The sequence below is a fragment of the Pseudorca crassidens genome, chromosome 1, assembly GCF_039906515.1.
Source record: "Pseudorca crassidens isolate mPseCra1 chromosome 1, mPseCra1.hap1, whole genome shotgun sequence".
Lineage (NCBI taxonomy): Eukaryota > Metazoa > Chordata > Mammalia > Artiodactyla > Delphinidae > Pseudorca > Pseudorca crassidens.
The window spans coordinates 47321512-47334403 of NC_090296.1; the positions used below are offsets into that span (position 1 = coordinate 47321512).

A 12892-nucleotide genomic window follows, 5' to 3' on the forward strand; every position below is an offset into this window, starting at 1 on the left:
ACCAGAGATGGAAAATGCTTTGGCTCTGTCATCTAGTCTATTATTTCCTTGCGCCCAGTGGTTATGAATGTCTACTTTGACAGGTATTAGTTATCTTCGCAGAGATGTGTTCCTGGGTCAGATCTGTACCGATAGATCATAATGAATGTTAACTCAATGAATGCAGATTCACGTAAACAGCCTTTATTCAGTCAATGTCTGAGATATGTGCAGGACCAATGGTTACAAAATCAATGTGAGATATAGCCCTTTCCTTTAAAAAGTTTATCACTAACTGTAAATAAAACTCAATACCACCTCTGCACAATAATAACAGCTAATATTTATTGAGCACTTATGTACCTGCCATTTTATTACATTAACTCATTTAATGCTTATAAGAACATTATGAACTAGAAATTGTTATTCTCAGATCGTAAATGAGGAAACCAAGACTCTGGAGGTTAAGCCACTTGACCACGATTTTAACGAATAGACAGTATATCGTTTCTTGATCTTGGGGCCTGAGAAAGACCTATGAGGAATCTGGTCCATTCTCATATTTTACAATGAGGAAACAGACCCAGCAGAGGGAAGCAGCCTCTTACTCAAGATCACAGCCTTTTCCAAGGGAAGGTCACATAAGTCTTGCCCTAAGGTGGGCTATGTAATAAGAGCAGGAGGAGATAAGCTAATGGGTCTTGATTTTGTTCTGTCTTCCAAGGACCAGGAAGATACCCTGAAATTCTCTGTAACAGAAGGATGGAGCTGCAGCTGGTGTCTTGGCCTTGGGAAAGCCTCCAGGGCAAGCCGTGTTTAGTCAGAAACTATGGCCATGGGTTTCCAGCCCTCTGCAGGCCCAGCTCTCAGCATGTGGAGCTGAAGACAAACTGAGCTGGTCTGAATTTTGGGGCCACCACCTACTGGCTCCGTGACCTTGAGCAACTTACACAACCTCTCTAAATTTCAGATTCTCATCTGTAAAGCTGAAATTTTATGAGGGCTGTCATGAGGGCTAGACAGCAAATATGAGATAAATGGTAAATATTAATAAGAGAAAAGCAAATGCCTTCAGAGATCCCTTATAATTCCAATTCCAATTTATCTGTCTTACTGCTTCTCAAAAGTCAGCAATGATGCTGGGAATTTCTTCCAAGTACCCCTCCATAGCTTCAACAGACAATCGGCAAAGAAGGTTTGAAGACCTGATGTGGTTTTTAATCAAGGACCTGAAGCAAGGACTACTACACCTATAGGATTAAAAATCTTTTCACTTGCAAAAACCTATCAGGTGTGTTTGGAGGTAGTAATGCTATAATTACCGCATTTAACAGTTTATAGAGCACAAGCCAAGCATATTCCTTGCCTGTTTAATAATGTCTAGGTGTCAGCCTTTCAGTGGTATCAGCACTGAAAATATAAGGGAAATGACTTTTAAAACAGTAGTTCTCAAACTTTAGTGTACTCAGAATCATCAGGGAACCTTGTGACATACGTAGATTTCTGGATCCGGATCTCAGGCAGCCAGGCCAGGTAGTCTGCATTCTTATCAGCACCTGCAGGCTTGTTCTGAAGCTTTTGGTCCCCAGAACATACACTGAGAAAGGCTGTTCTAAGGGCTCACTGTCCACCTACTCTTTCCTGATGCTCTCCAGGGAATGCCCAACAAATGAACGCCCTTTATGCAGCAGTAGCAGCAGAGCAGCCGTAGTTGCCCTTGAATGATGATGGATTTCTCCTCCTAATCTATATGTTTTAAGGGTACAGTTTCATTTGATCCATCCATATTACGTTCTACAAAAACATCAAGATTCCTAAGTAAACTTGAGATGGTGAAAAGACTGGATTGATTGCCCTCACCACCTCTCATCTCTAGGCTGGGATCGATTTAGCTCTTTAACCAACAAGTGATTTGTTCTTTGGCATGAGAGAAAGGAAAACAACAACAACGAAAACAAACAAACAAACAAAAAACAAAAAGAGGAGTAAAGGGATTTGATAATGATGGTTTGCACCCATCTAAAATGTGGGCTAGAAATAAAGCTGTCCCAGGAGAGCTGAAGCTGAGTTCTCTCAACACACATCTAAAGATTCATATCAGGGTCTCAACCAGGTATGTCAGGTGGCTTAATTAGAAACTCCTAGACTATGAGTTTCATAGACACATGGGTGGCCCAATGGCCACTTTAGTATCTGGGCTTCAGCAAAATGAGATAATAGCTATCATCCAAAAACATTTGGGTTTTAAAAAAGAAAAAAAACCTATTATCTGGTGCTACAAAATGAAATAAAGCCCTGCTTTTAAGCACAGCATATCACTGTTGCTTTCGAGTTTAAATATTAAGGAACACATTTTGTTAATGATTAAAACGGTAGTGATTGATTTAGGGGGCTTGGTAAACATTTAATCTGTCCTTATTCCTTACAGAAGGAGCACACTGCTTAGGGCCCTAGGATGGACATTAGGTAATGATTGAATGGAGTTTTAATTTTGTGTTATTATTAATAATGTAATTTTGATTATGTTGGAAGCTGGAGGTATATTGTCAGTCATCCTTTCAGGGTGGTGGTACTGCCCTGTCCTGCTTAATCAGAGGTTCTTAGAGGAGGTGGGCTCAGAAGTGATTTAAATGAAAGAAGGTTGATGTTTAATATAATAAACTTTCAATTAAACATTTAAATCATTTTCAAATTGAAAAGGGTCATGGAAATTATCTGGCCTAATTCTTTCATTATGCAGATGAGAAAACTGAGACCCTAGAGAATTAAAGGACTTGCCCAAAGCCATTCAGCTTGTCTCCCTTGTTTGATGTATTATTAGGCTAAAAGACTTCACAGGCCTAACTTGGAAAAGATGGCAGGAGACCTTGGCTCTGCTCTCACAGTTGTTTCTCTGATCTCAAGCACTTCCCACCCTTCGTAACCTGTGTTCCACACAGGAAGTAATTCCTGTTTTATAAATATTGGAGGTGTGTGAAGGTAGTTTTTACAGAAGAGCTACCTTGGACCAGTACCTTTTTAAGTAAAGACTTAAATGCCCTGCTTGAGACAGTGAAGTGTAATATCTATCCCAGGGAAAGAAATCCAGCACAGAAAATGCTCCATCCTTTGGTATTCCCCCAGCTACCTGGAGCTCAGGGCAGTGACCCTCAGCCCTGCCCTGCAGCTGAAGTAGCTCAGGACTCGAGAGCAGAGGCTGTGACTTACTTCAGGGCTCTGGGCAAGTCCCTTTAACGTGGCTGTCCTTCCCCTTCGGTGTTTGTAAAACAGAGAGATGATGCTGATATCTTCCTCGTTGCTCCGTCTGTTTGGGAAGGTTTATAAAGCCACACATTCCCCCTCCCTGCTAATACGATTACTAGCACTTTCTTGTAGGAAAGGCCCAACTCCTCATCTTCTTTCTTCCTTTAAAAACAGACCAAAGGGTATATTGTCTTGTGTCCTTGTGGCCAAAAAGGTTGTTGCTTCTGTGGTTGTTATCTTCTTAGAATGTCAGTTTGCTGATGTTAAGGATTCCTAGGTGCACCACAAATCAACAACATCAAAAATCAACAACAACAATAACAAAAATAACTGCCTTGTTTGTTCTTGGAAGTTATGAGTTACAAACAGACTTTTCCAATTATAAAAACGTTGCCCCAGCCTGTCTCCAAGCCTCCTCTGTCCTCAGAAGGGTGAGGTCTGGAGGGGCAGGGGGAAGTAGACTGTTTATTAGGGCTGACTTTCTGAGGGTCACCAAGGCTTTCCACAAGAAGCATTTTAAAAAATGCTTTGGAAGGAAAGTCATCTCTCAATAGCCAAAGAGGTACCTGGTACCTCTTTTAAGCACACAGCTCTGAGCACAGCCTGTTTCTCAACGTTTGGAAATCCTTTAACAGTTTATGGAAGGCCTCCCTTTAAACCCATCCAACAGCTCCCTTCTCCATAACCTGATTTTTGAGGTGTTTCATTATCTCTAATTACTCGGGTGAATGGTGATTACTCAGTGTTTTAATCATCGGTTTGGGCAGTAGCTACTCTAAACTCAGAGAAGCCCAGACTACCCTGGGTATTTTTGGAAGGTACTGGGACTAGTCGATGCATGCATTCTAGTACCTCTGCACGTGGTCACCAGGTGAGCCCCGAACGCTTCCCGGAGCTGGAGGCAGCGGCGTCCCAGCCTGGGCAGCAGCTGCTGACTCGGGCGCTGCCCGGGTTTCCGGGACCAGGGCCGGCGAGGCGAGGCCCGGCGGCGGGATGGGAGGATGTGGGCGGGGCTCCCATCCCAGAAAGGGAGGCGAGCGAGGGAGGAGGGAAGAAGGGAGGGGCTGCCGGGGAAGAGGAGGAGGAAGGAAAGAAAGAAAGAGAGAGAGAGAGGGAAAGAGGAGGAAGAAGATGCGGGAGGGCAGAGGAGGAGGGAGGGAGGGAGGAAAGGGGAGCGCAGCTCGGCCCGGAAACTAGGTGAGTTTGGCATCAGAGCCGAGGGACAGGAGCCTGCGACGCCGCTGCAGATCAGGGCTGAGTATCTCGCCTCTCTCCCTGATGGGATTCCCGTCCACGCCGTCTCGAGCCTGCTGCGTCCCAGTCCTCAGCCCTCGCCCAGGTTCACTGCAGCTGTTCAGAGGTCCCCAGGAGCTGCTGCTTGCGAGCCTGCTACTGCAGGGATCTATGGTGAGCAAGGCTACCTGGCGAGGGGCGGGGGGGGGGGGGAAGGGCTGAGGTGCATCCTTGGGGGGAGAAGTAGGGGGCTCTGGCTGTGTCGAGGCAAAAGGTGCTCCCTTCCCCCCCCCCCCCACGCCGGTGGTGGTGCTAGAGGTAGGGATGCTTGCGCTGAAAGTCACTTCCATATATGCCACTGCCTCTACCCGGACCACTTTCTCCGTCCGTTGGCCCCAGGCGATTTCCACGTTTGGTAGGTTCGGGGCAGGAGAAGAGCGGAGACGAGAATCCTTTAGTTGGAGGTCGTTGGGAAAGACCGTGGGGTCTTGAGCCGAACACGTCGCTCGTGGACTAGCATTTGCGACTTCCCGGCGGGAAGGGCCAGGAGAGAAAGGGGAGAGGTGGCTCTGAGGTCCGGAGAAAGTGAGGGAACTGAGGGGCGTCGAGGTGGAGAGAGAACACCTAACCAGGGCTAGTTCCGCGGTGGTGAGCGCGGTTCTCCTGCTTCTGGAGCGTGCGCGCCGCGGGAGGGCTGCGTCTAGGGGAGTGTCACCCGACCCGGCCCCCAGCCGGCGAATGCCCCTGAAAGCTGGCGAACCGCTGCTGCCCAACGCGCCTCCCGCACGAGCTATTCTCGTGGACTTGCAGCATCCAAGGAGCTGCTCCTCTATCATTTCACGGTGTAGGGTCTGTAGGGACGACGGCCGGGATGCTAGCCGCCCCGGAAACGCAGGTTCCTGCGGTGTCGTGTCCTTTGGAGAGTTGCTGGCGAGATGCACGGCGGACGCGTGGCTCTTACTGGCCCTCCCGGCTCAGAGCCGACGGGAAACTGTCCCGGGATTCGCGGGTCCCTGTGGACCCCTCCCTCCCCGCAGGAGCTGCGCCCGCGACCTTAGAGGCTTCCCGGGCACCATTTGGTGAATGGTTTGTGAGGATAGCGGTTTGTGAGGATCGCGTTTTGTGGGCTGAAGGCTTTGTGAGACGTTAAAACCCCCGGACATTGACTTGGTAAACTGAGGCCACCTCTGAAGAAACTTTGGCGTTGGGCGAAAACTCGGGCAAGGAAGTAAAGGACGAGTTGCATCCCCGCCCCTCAAGAAAGAGTTCTGGAGACGAAAGTGCTTTTCGGCTTTTATCTTTTTAATTAAGAAAACTGGGGGAGAAAAATGTGATTAGAGATGAATCCTTATGAATCCGAAGTTGAAACACAACCCGCTCTTCCCCCGGCCTCTGGGTTTTAGCGCAGCGCGCGCTCCCGCCGCACCCTGGGAGATTCCTAGGGCCAGAGGATTGTCGGCGGACTGCGGGCGCCCGCGCCTTCCGCTGTCCCTTCGCCCGCGGGGACCGACCCTTCTCCGTGTGCTTTTCCCACTTCTGGAGCTCCTCCCACGGGGCATCTTGAAGGTTCTGGGCGTCTCAATAAAACTCTTTGCTCTTCCCAACCCTTTCGCAGTCAGCCCCAGCGGTGGCGCGGGAGCGGGAAAACCTAAAGCCGCTCAAAAAGCGGCGCGGCTCTCGCCGGGCGTGGACCGTCGCGCAGGGGCGCCCGCGGCCTCCACACCCCGGCTAGCGCGCTGTCGGGCGGCGCCGCGCAGCCGCGGCCGGAGGGAGGGTTAAGCGCTTTAAAAGAGGAGTCCTTTACAACTCTTCCTCCAAGCCTTCCCGAGAGTGCCCCCAAGAAGAAAGCCAAGTTTGTGGGGTAGAGTGAGGTCGGCAGCCTGAGCCCTCGAGCTCTGAAGCGACCCAAGGCAGGAACTGGGAACAGCCTCAGGAAAGGGCGGCCGGGTGCCGTGCGCTTTGCAGCGGGAGTCGTGGGACTCGGGACCCCGGGGCAGGCCAGGCTGCCTCAGAGTTGCGTGGGTCAGGTTTTTGAAAAGGCCCCCGTGCTGAGCGACCCACGCGTGCAGCATCTTCGGTTAGGACATCCCAGTAATTCCTTGAGCTGTGGGCTGGTAAAATTCTTGAAGAAATATTTGCTGCGACTCTGCAGCTGGTGCAAAGGAGGAAGGGGGTGGGGGAGGAAGTGGCGGGGGAGGAGTAGTAGTTTAAAAAAGACAAGCTGGGAAGAGAGAGAAAGAGAGAGACGCAGACGCAGAGGTCGAGCGCAGGCCGAAAGCTGTTCACGGTTTTCTCGACTCCTGGGAATGCGGTGGGATTTCCTTTCTGCGCCGGGTCGGGAGTTGTAAAACCTCCGCTACATTGAGACCTGAAAAATGCGATGCGCCCTTTCTGCGGAGACGCTTCTTTTCGCGTCTGCCCTGAGCTGTGCGCTTCGGCGTCCGCCCCTCTGCCTTTAATGGCCCACCGACCACTTTCTTCGGAGATTTGCTTTGCTTGGCAGGGATCGCCGAGGTGCGGAGTTTCTCTCCGTAAAGGAACCGGAGGAAAGAGCCTAGCGGCGGCTCCCTCACCACTTTCCCACACCGATTACCGCCTAAACGTCTCCCGCCCCGGCCCCGCGTGACAGGGTCCGCCGCTTTTGGCTGGGAGCTAAAGTGGCTGCCCACTTCTTCTGAACATTCGCAAGCGTTCGCCAGGGGGTGACTAGCTGTCACTGGGAGCAATATTTGGCCTCTCGGAGACCCTGGGGAGGAAGTGGGGTGCGCGCGGCGCGTGTGTCTGTGTGTCCCTCAGCACTTTCCTTTTTAAATGACTCTCGGTGGTGGCTTTCAGCGGCTGAGACTCCGCTGCCCCCAATCCCGGCCCCACTTGAGCTGGGTTCGGGCTGAAAGGCGCAGCCCTTACGGTGCCCCCCAGATCCTCGGCTTCAGGCCGCTGGCGCGAGGGCCCAGCCCGACGCACCGAAGGCTACAGGTAGAGGCGAGGACCACGTCCTCCGCGCGGTGCACCCGGGGACCGGCCGAGGGCTCCGCAGAACGCCACCCGGAGCTCCTCCCGGACCGCTTGAGGTTTGGGGCTGCTGGCGCGGAGGCTGGCCTCTCCAGGAGGGGGCGGGGCCGCGGGCGGGCGGGGATTGGGGGGTGGGGAGACGGGGGCGGGCGCGCGGGCCCTTTCACAGCCCGCCTCGGGGAGGGCGGGCTCCTCCGTGCGTGGGGCGGGGCCTCTGCGTTCACGTGACGCCTAGGGGCTGGAAGAAAAACAGAGTCTGTCTGCGCCAGAGTCTCATTATATTCAAATATTCATTTTAGGAGCCATTCCGTAGTGCCATCCAGAGCAACGCACTGCCGCAGCTCCTCTGAGCATTTCCAGCAAGTTTGTTCAAGATTGGCTGTCAAGAATCATGGACTGTTATTATATGCCTTGTTTTCTGTCAGTGAGTAGACACCTCTTCCTTCCCTCCTCCCGGGAATTCACTCTGCCCTCCCCACCCGTGCTCGCCTTGTGTCCCTCCCGTCGGACCTTCCTTCCACACTCTGCTTTCTGGCAGCGCTGTCGCTTTCTTCTAGGCCGGGCAGCCACTGCGCTCCGAGCCCACCGGTTCTATTTAAAGTGCTCCTTGCTCCCACTCGCTCTCTCTGATCCGTGCGTTGCAAGAAAGGGAAGCGAGAGGGGGCTAAACAGATGGAAGGTCCTCAGCCGGGGGGGGGGGGGGCTAAGGGCCCCCCTCCCCACATAACTGGAGAGCACCCAGTGCCCCTGTGGCGAGTTCCTAGCTGCTTGTCAAAACTCACAGAGGTCGCTCTCGGACTCATCCCCTCCCACACACCCTTCCCCGGGAGTGAGCGAGAGGGCGCGATCAGATGCTTCTTGCTGGGCATTTCAAACTCATCAGCCACAGTAAAATAAACCCTCCAGCCATTCGGTCCGCCCCCAGACCCTGCCTCCCCCGTGTCTTCACCCTGCTCCTGCTTCTCTGCTTTCCCTCCCTCCTGCTCCGAACCAGCTGGAAGTGGTGGAAGTCGGGCTCTGGCTCGGAGGGCGGAGGAAGAAGGGGGGTGGAGGGAGAGGGGGAGAGAGGCTGAAGGTCTGAAGTGGAGAGGAGAGCGATGGCATTTTAATTCTCCCTCCCCCACCCTTCTTTACCTTCTCAATGTTAACTGTTTATCCTTGAAGAAGCCAAGCTGAGATCATGGCTCAGATAGCAGTTGGGACAAAAAAAGATTAACAGGATGGAGGCTATCTGATTTGGGGTTATTTGACTGTAAACAAGTTAGACCAAGTAATTACAGGGCAATTCCTACTTTCAGGCCGTGCATGGCTGCAGCTGGTGGTGAGGGGTGTGTGTGAGGGCGAAGACACAAACTTGATCTTTCTGACCTGTTTTACATCTTGACCCTCTAGCTCTAGCCCTATGTGCGTATGCAGAGACATCTCTATTTCTCTCTAGTTATCGGTGTTTATTTATTCTTTAACCTTCCACCTCCTCCCCCTCCCCAGAGACACCATGATTCCTGGTAACCGAATGCTGATGGTCGTTTTATTATGCCAAGTCCTGCTAGGAGGCGCGAGCCATGCTAGTTTGATACCTGAGACGGGGAAGAAAAAAGTCGCCGAGATTCAGGGCCACGCGGGAGGACGCCGCTCAGGGCAGAGTCATGAGCTCCTTCGGGACTTCGAGGCCACACTTCTGCAGATGTTCGGGCTGCGCCGCCGCCCGCAGCCTAGCAAGAGCACGGTCGTCCCGGATTACATGCGGGATCTTTACCGGCTTCAGTCTGGGGAGGAGGAGGGGGAGCAGATCCACAGCATCGGTCTGGAGTATCCCGAGCGCCCCGCCAGTCGCGCCAACACCGTGAGGAGCTTCCACCACGAAGGTCAGTCCCTGCCCCGAGTCTGGGCTGGGGAGGGCCGGTAGGGCTGCCTGGTGGGACAGTGGAAGCTCCAGGGGAGAGGGGTTCCGGTTACCTCAGAGCCCCAGATCCAGGAGGCTGGGGGACAGAGCTGCTTGCTTTCTGGAGTTTTCAGAGTTGTGGCTGAATTTATTTTTTGGAGACAGAAGGGAGGGGTTGGGGAGAAGGGGAATGACACCACTCAGACGTGGGCTAGACCCGGCCGTGTGTTTTTGCTATATCAAAGCCTTTTATGCCAGGGTTTCTGACTTTTTTTTTTTTCTGTTTTTCAAAGCACCTACTGAATTTAATATTACAGCTGTGTGTTTGTCAGGTTTATTCAATAGGGGCCTTGTAATCCGATCTGAATGTTTCCTAGCGGATGTTTCTTTTCCAAAGTAAATCTGAGTTATTAATCCACCAGCATCATTACTGTGTTGGAATTTATTTTCCTCTCTGTAACATGATCAACAAGGCATGCTCTGTGCTTCCAAGATCGCTGGGGAAATGTTTGGTAACATACTCGAAAGTGGAAGAGGCAGAAGGTGGTTGTGTGCATGTTCCCTCCTGCCTCTGCTCTGTTGGCCCCTCTTTTTCTTTACAACCACTTGTAAAGCAAACTGTGTACACAAAGCCAAGAGGGCTTTAAAAGGGAAGTCTGATGGTGGTGGAGTAAGGAGTTAACACATGGAAATTATTAGACGTATAAAGGAGATTGGGAGATTCTGTCTTTGGTGCTTGCTGAATGCTAGCTAGGCTTCGCTGGTTTGCTAGCTGCGCCATTTATCTGCTCCTTCAGATTAAACGGTATGCTTGTTTCCCCCAAATAGGCTTCCACTATATAAGCAGAGTTCATCACTCATCACCCGACTCTTAGCTATTTCTTGATTTTTCAGCCTCTGAAATAGCTCATGTGCTTTTTTTTTTTTCCCCTTTTTCTTTTCCTCCCTGACTGTGCCTAGAACATCTGGAGAACATCCCAGGGACCAGCGAAAACTCTGCTTTTCGTTTCCTCTTTAACCTCAGCAGCATCCCAGAGAACGAGGTGATCTCGTCCGCAGAGCTTCGACTCTTCCGGGAGCAGGTGGACCAGGGCCCTGACTGGGAGCAGGGCTTTCATCGTATAAACATTTATGAGGTTATGAAGCCCCCGGCAGAAGTGGTGCCCGGGCACCTCATCACACGACTACTGGACACGAGACTGGTCCACCACAATGTGACACGGTGGGAAACTTTTGATGTGAGCCCTGCAGTCCTTCGCTGGACCCGGGAGAAGCAGCCCAATTATGGGCTGGCCATTGAGGTGACCCACCTCCATCAGACACGGACCCGCCAGGGCCAGCATGTCAGGATTAGCCGATCGTTACCTCAAGGGAGTGGGGATTGGGCCCAGCTCCGGCCTCTGCTGGTCACCTTTGGCCATGATGGCCGGGGACATGCCTTGACCCGACGCCGGAGGGCCAAGCGTAGCCCCAAGCATCACCCACAGAGGGCCCGGAAGAAGAATAAGAACTGCCGGCGCCACTCGCTCTATGTGGACTTCAGCGATGTGGGCTGGAATGACTGGATTGTGGCCCCACCAGGCTACCAGGCCTTCTACTGCCATGGAGACTGCCCCTTTCCACTGGCCGACCACCTCAACTCAACCAACCATGCCATTGTGCAGACCCTGGTCAACTCTGTCAATTCCAGTATCCCCAAAGCCTGTTGTGTTCCCACCGAACTGAGCGCCATCTCCATGCTGTACTTGGATGAGTATGACAAGGTGGTACTGAAAAATTATCAGGAGATGGTAGTAGAGGGCTGTGGGTGCCGCTGAGATCAGGCCTTCCTTGGGGACACACACACACACACACACACACACACACACACACACACGTTCCATCCACTACTCACCCACACACTACACAGACTGCTTCCTTATAGCTGGACTTTTATCTTAAAAAAAAAAAAAAAAGAAAGGAAAAAAAAAATCTAAACATTCACCTTGACCTTATTTATGACTTTATGTGCAAATGTTTTGACCATATTGATCATATATTTTGACAAAATATATTTATAACTACGTATTAAAAGAAAAAATAAAATGAGTCATTATTTTAAAGATAAACCATGTTCTTTTTCTCTTAAATCCTTTCTCTCCCTTCGCCCTATCTCTTTTGGATGAGATTTTTTTCTGTTAAGGTGGGGCTGGGGGCACTGTGGAAGTCAGAGTGTGGTAACTGGAGGTGGTTAAGTTGGAAAGACAGGAAGTAAACTGATGGTGGAGGATGGTAATTGCCAGGATGAATTGTTTTCCATTTCTATTTAATGTTAACAAGGACAAGGACGCGGCATCCTCTCCCATCTGGATGACACATGCCTTGGAGAAACAGTGGGATGAAAGGAGTAGGCCAGATTAAAGACTCAGTTTGGGGCTCTTTGTACATCCTCTGTTTTCGCTCACCTGTTAGAGGTGTGTCCCAGCAAAGTGTGATGGGTAAGAGTCTCAACTCTAGGGAAATGCTTCCCACCTCTGCTTTTATGATACCCAGGGCATCTCCGGTTATTACAGGCACCAATGTTGTATTTTCAAACCAAAACTAATTTGCACACTCACATATTAACGTGTGTATGTGTGTTTTAAGCAGGAGTTTTTTGAGGTTTTTTTTTTTTTGAGAAGTGGGTTTTATCCAATAAAATAAATAATCTGCCTTACTTTCAAAAAGTTTGGTGACCACTATTTTGATATACCACATGGTAGAAATTCTCCAGTGTTTCTGGACTTTTCCCACCTTGTCTCCTATTCCCCAGGTGAAGGCTTTCATTGAATTCAAAATTCCAAGAGATTGAGCTGGGTTGGGGGGTGGGAATGAGGTCAGATACTGAAGGGTCAGAATTTCCAAGTGGGCACTGTGAAAGCATCCCACTGTATAGAGTCTCTCGAGTCAAATGCCAACTCTCCTTGCATCTCTGTGCCATTCCTCCCCCCTTCCCTGGAGCTGAGCAGAAAGTGATACACCTGGTGGATGTGATGTTCTGAGCCAGGGTTTCTCCAAGGACAAAGCTCAGTTTTTGACCAAACAAAATAGAAAATGCTAATGTGCTTGAGCAGTCTCCCTCAGTTCAGGGCTGCCAGTGAGGCAGAGAAATGGGTTTCTGGAAGGACACGGATATAGGGGCTCAGAGGACCAGAGGAGAGACCTTTGCTTTTTTTTGCCACCAGCAAGTAAATGACACCCTGAAGTTTAGCTTGCGTGGGCTCATTTCTTGTGTGTGCTTTTCTTCTGCATGGGCTTGGCTGGGTTTGGGGCAAAAGCAGTGTCTTCGTGTGGTCTGTGGGATGAGCTGTTAGAAGTGCATTCTTTTCACGAGGAGGTAGGGGTGAGTGGCAGTGGTGGTGGCCATTGTGGTGCTGAGTGTGCCCCCGCATTCATGTACACACACTCTTCCATGTGCTCTTGGGGGTGGGGTGGGTGAAGCAGGACTCATTTTTGTTTTTAATTGCTGAAGTCCTACAATCCTCTGAAAGGAGCAGCTTAGTGGAAACCAATAAAAATAGAAGT

General features: G+C 50.9%; 1 protein-coding gene across 7 annotated transcripts; it reads left to right on the forward strand.

Moving 5' to 3' along the window:
• The first annotated feature begins 4282 nt into the window (after nt 1-4282).
• BMP4 (bone morphogenetic protein 4) lies at nt 4283-11457 on the forward strand. 7 transcript variants are annotated; one of them, XM_067735332.1, is made up of 4 exons: nt 4283-4629; nt 7767-7887; nt 8956-9332; nt 10310-11457. In XM_067735332.1, exons 2-4 carry the CDS (start codon nt 7859-7861, stop codon nt 11164-11166), a joined length of 1263 nt encoding a protein of 420 aa, XP_067591433.1. In that variant the 5' UTR covers nt 4283-4629; nt 7767-7858; the 3' UTR covers nt 11167-11457. The 7 variants fall into 7 exon arrangements, with proteins under 7 accessions (XP_067591433.1, XP_067591478.1, XP_067591454.1 ...); XM_067735377.1 differs by having other exon boundaries at nt 4588-4629; nt 7767-7891; nt 9009-9332; XM_067735353.1 differs by lacking the exon at nt 4283-4629 and adding an exon at nt 4846-4870.
• Nucleotides 11458-12892: the final 1435 nt, after the last annotated feature.

Coding starts and splice junctions, on each gene's coding strand:
- BMP4 (XM_067735323.1), top strand. Junction 7,892..9,008: donor ATATGCCTTGTTTTCTGTCA/GTGAGTAGACAC, acceptor TATTATGCCAAG/TCCTGCTAGGAGGCGCGAGC. Junction 9,333..10,309: donor GAGGAGCTTCCACCACGAAG/GTCAGTCCCTGC, acceptor GACTGTGCCTAG/AACATCTGGAGAACATCCCA.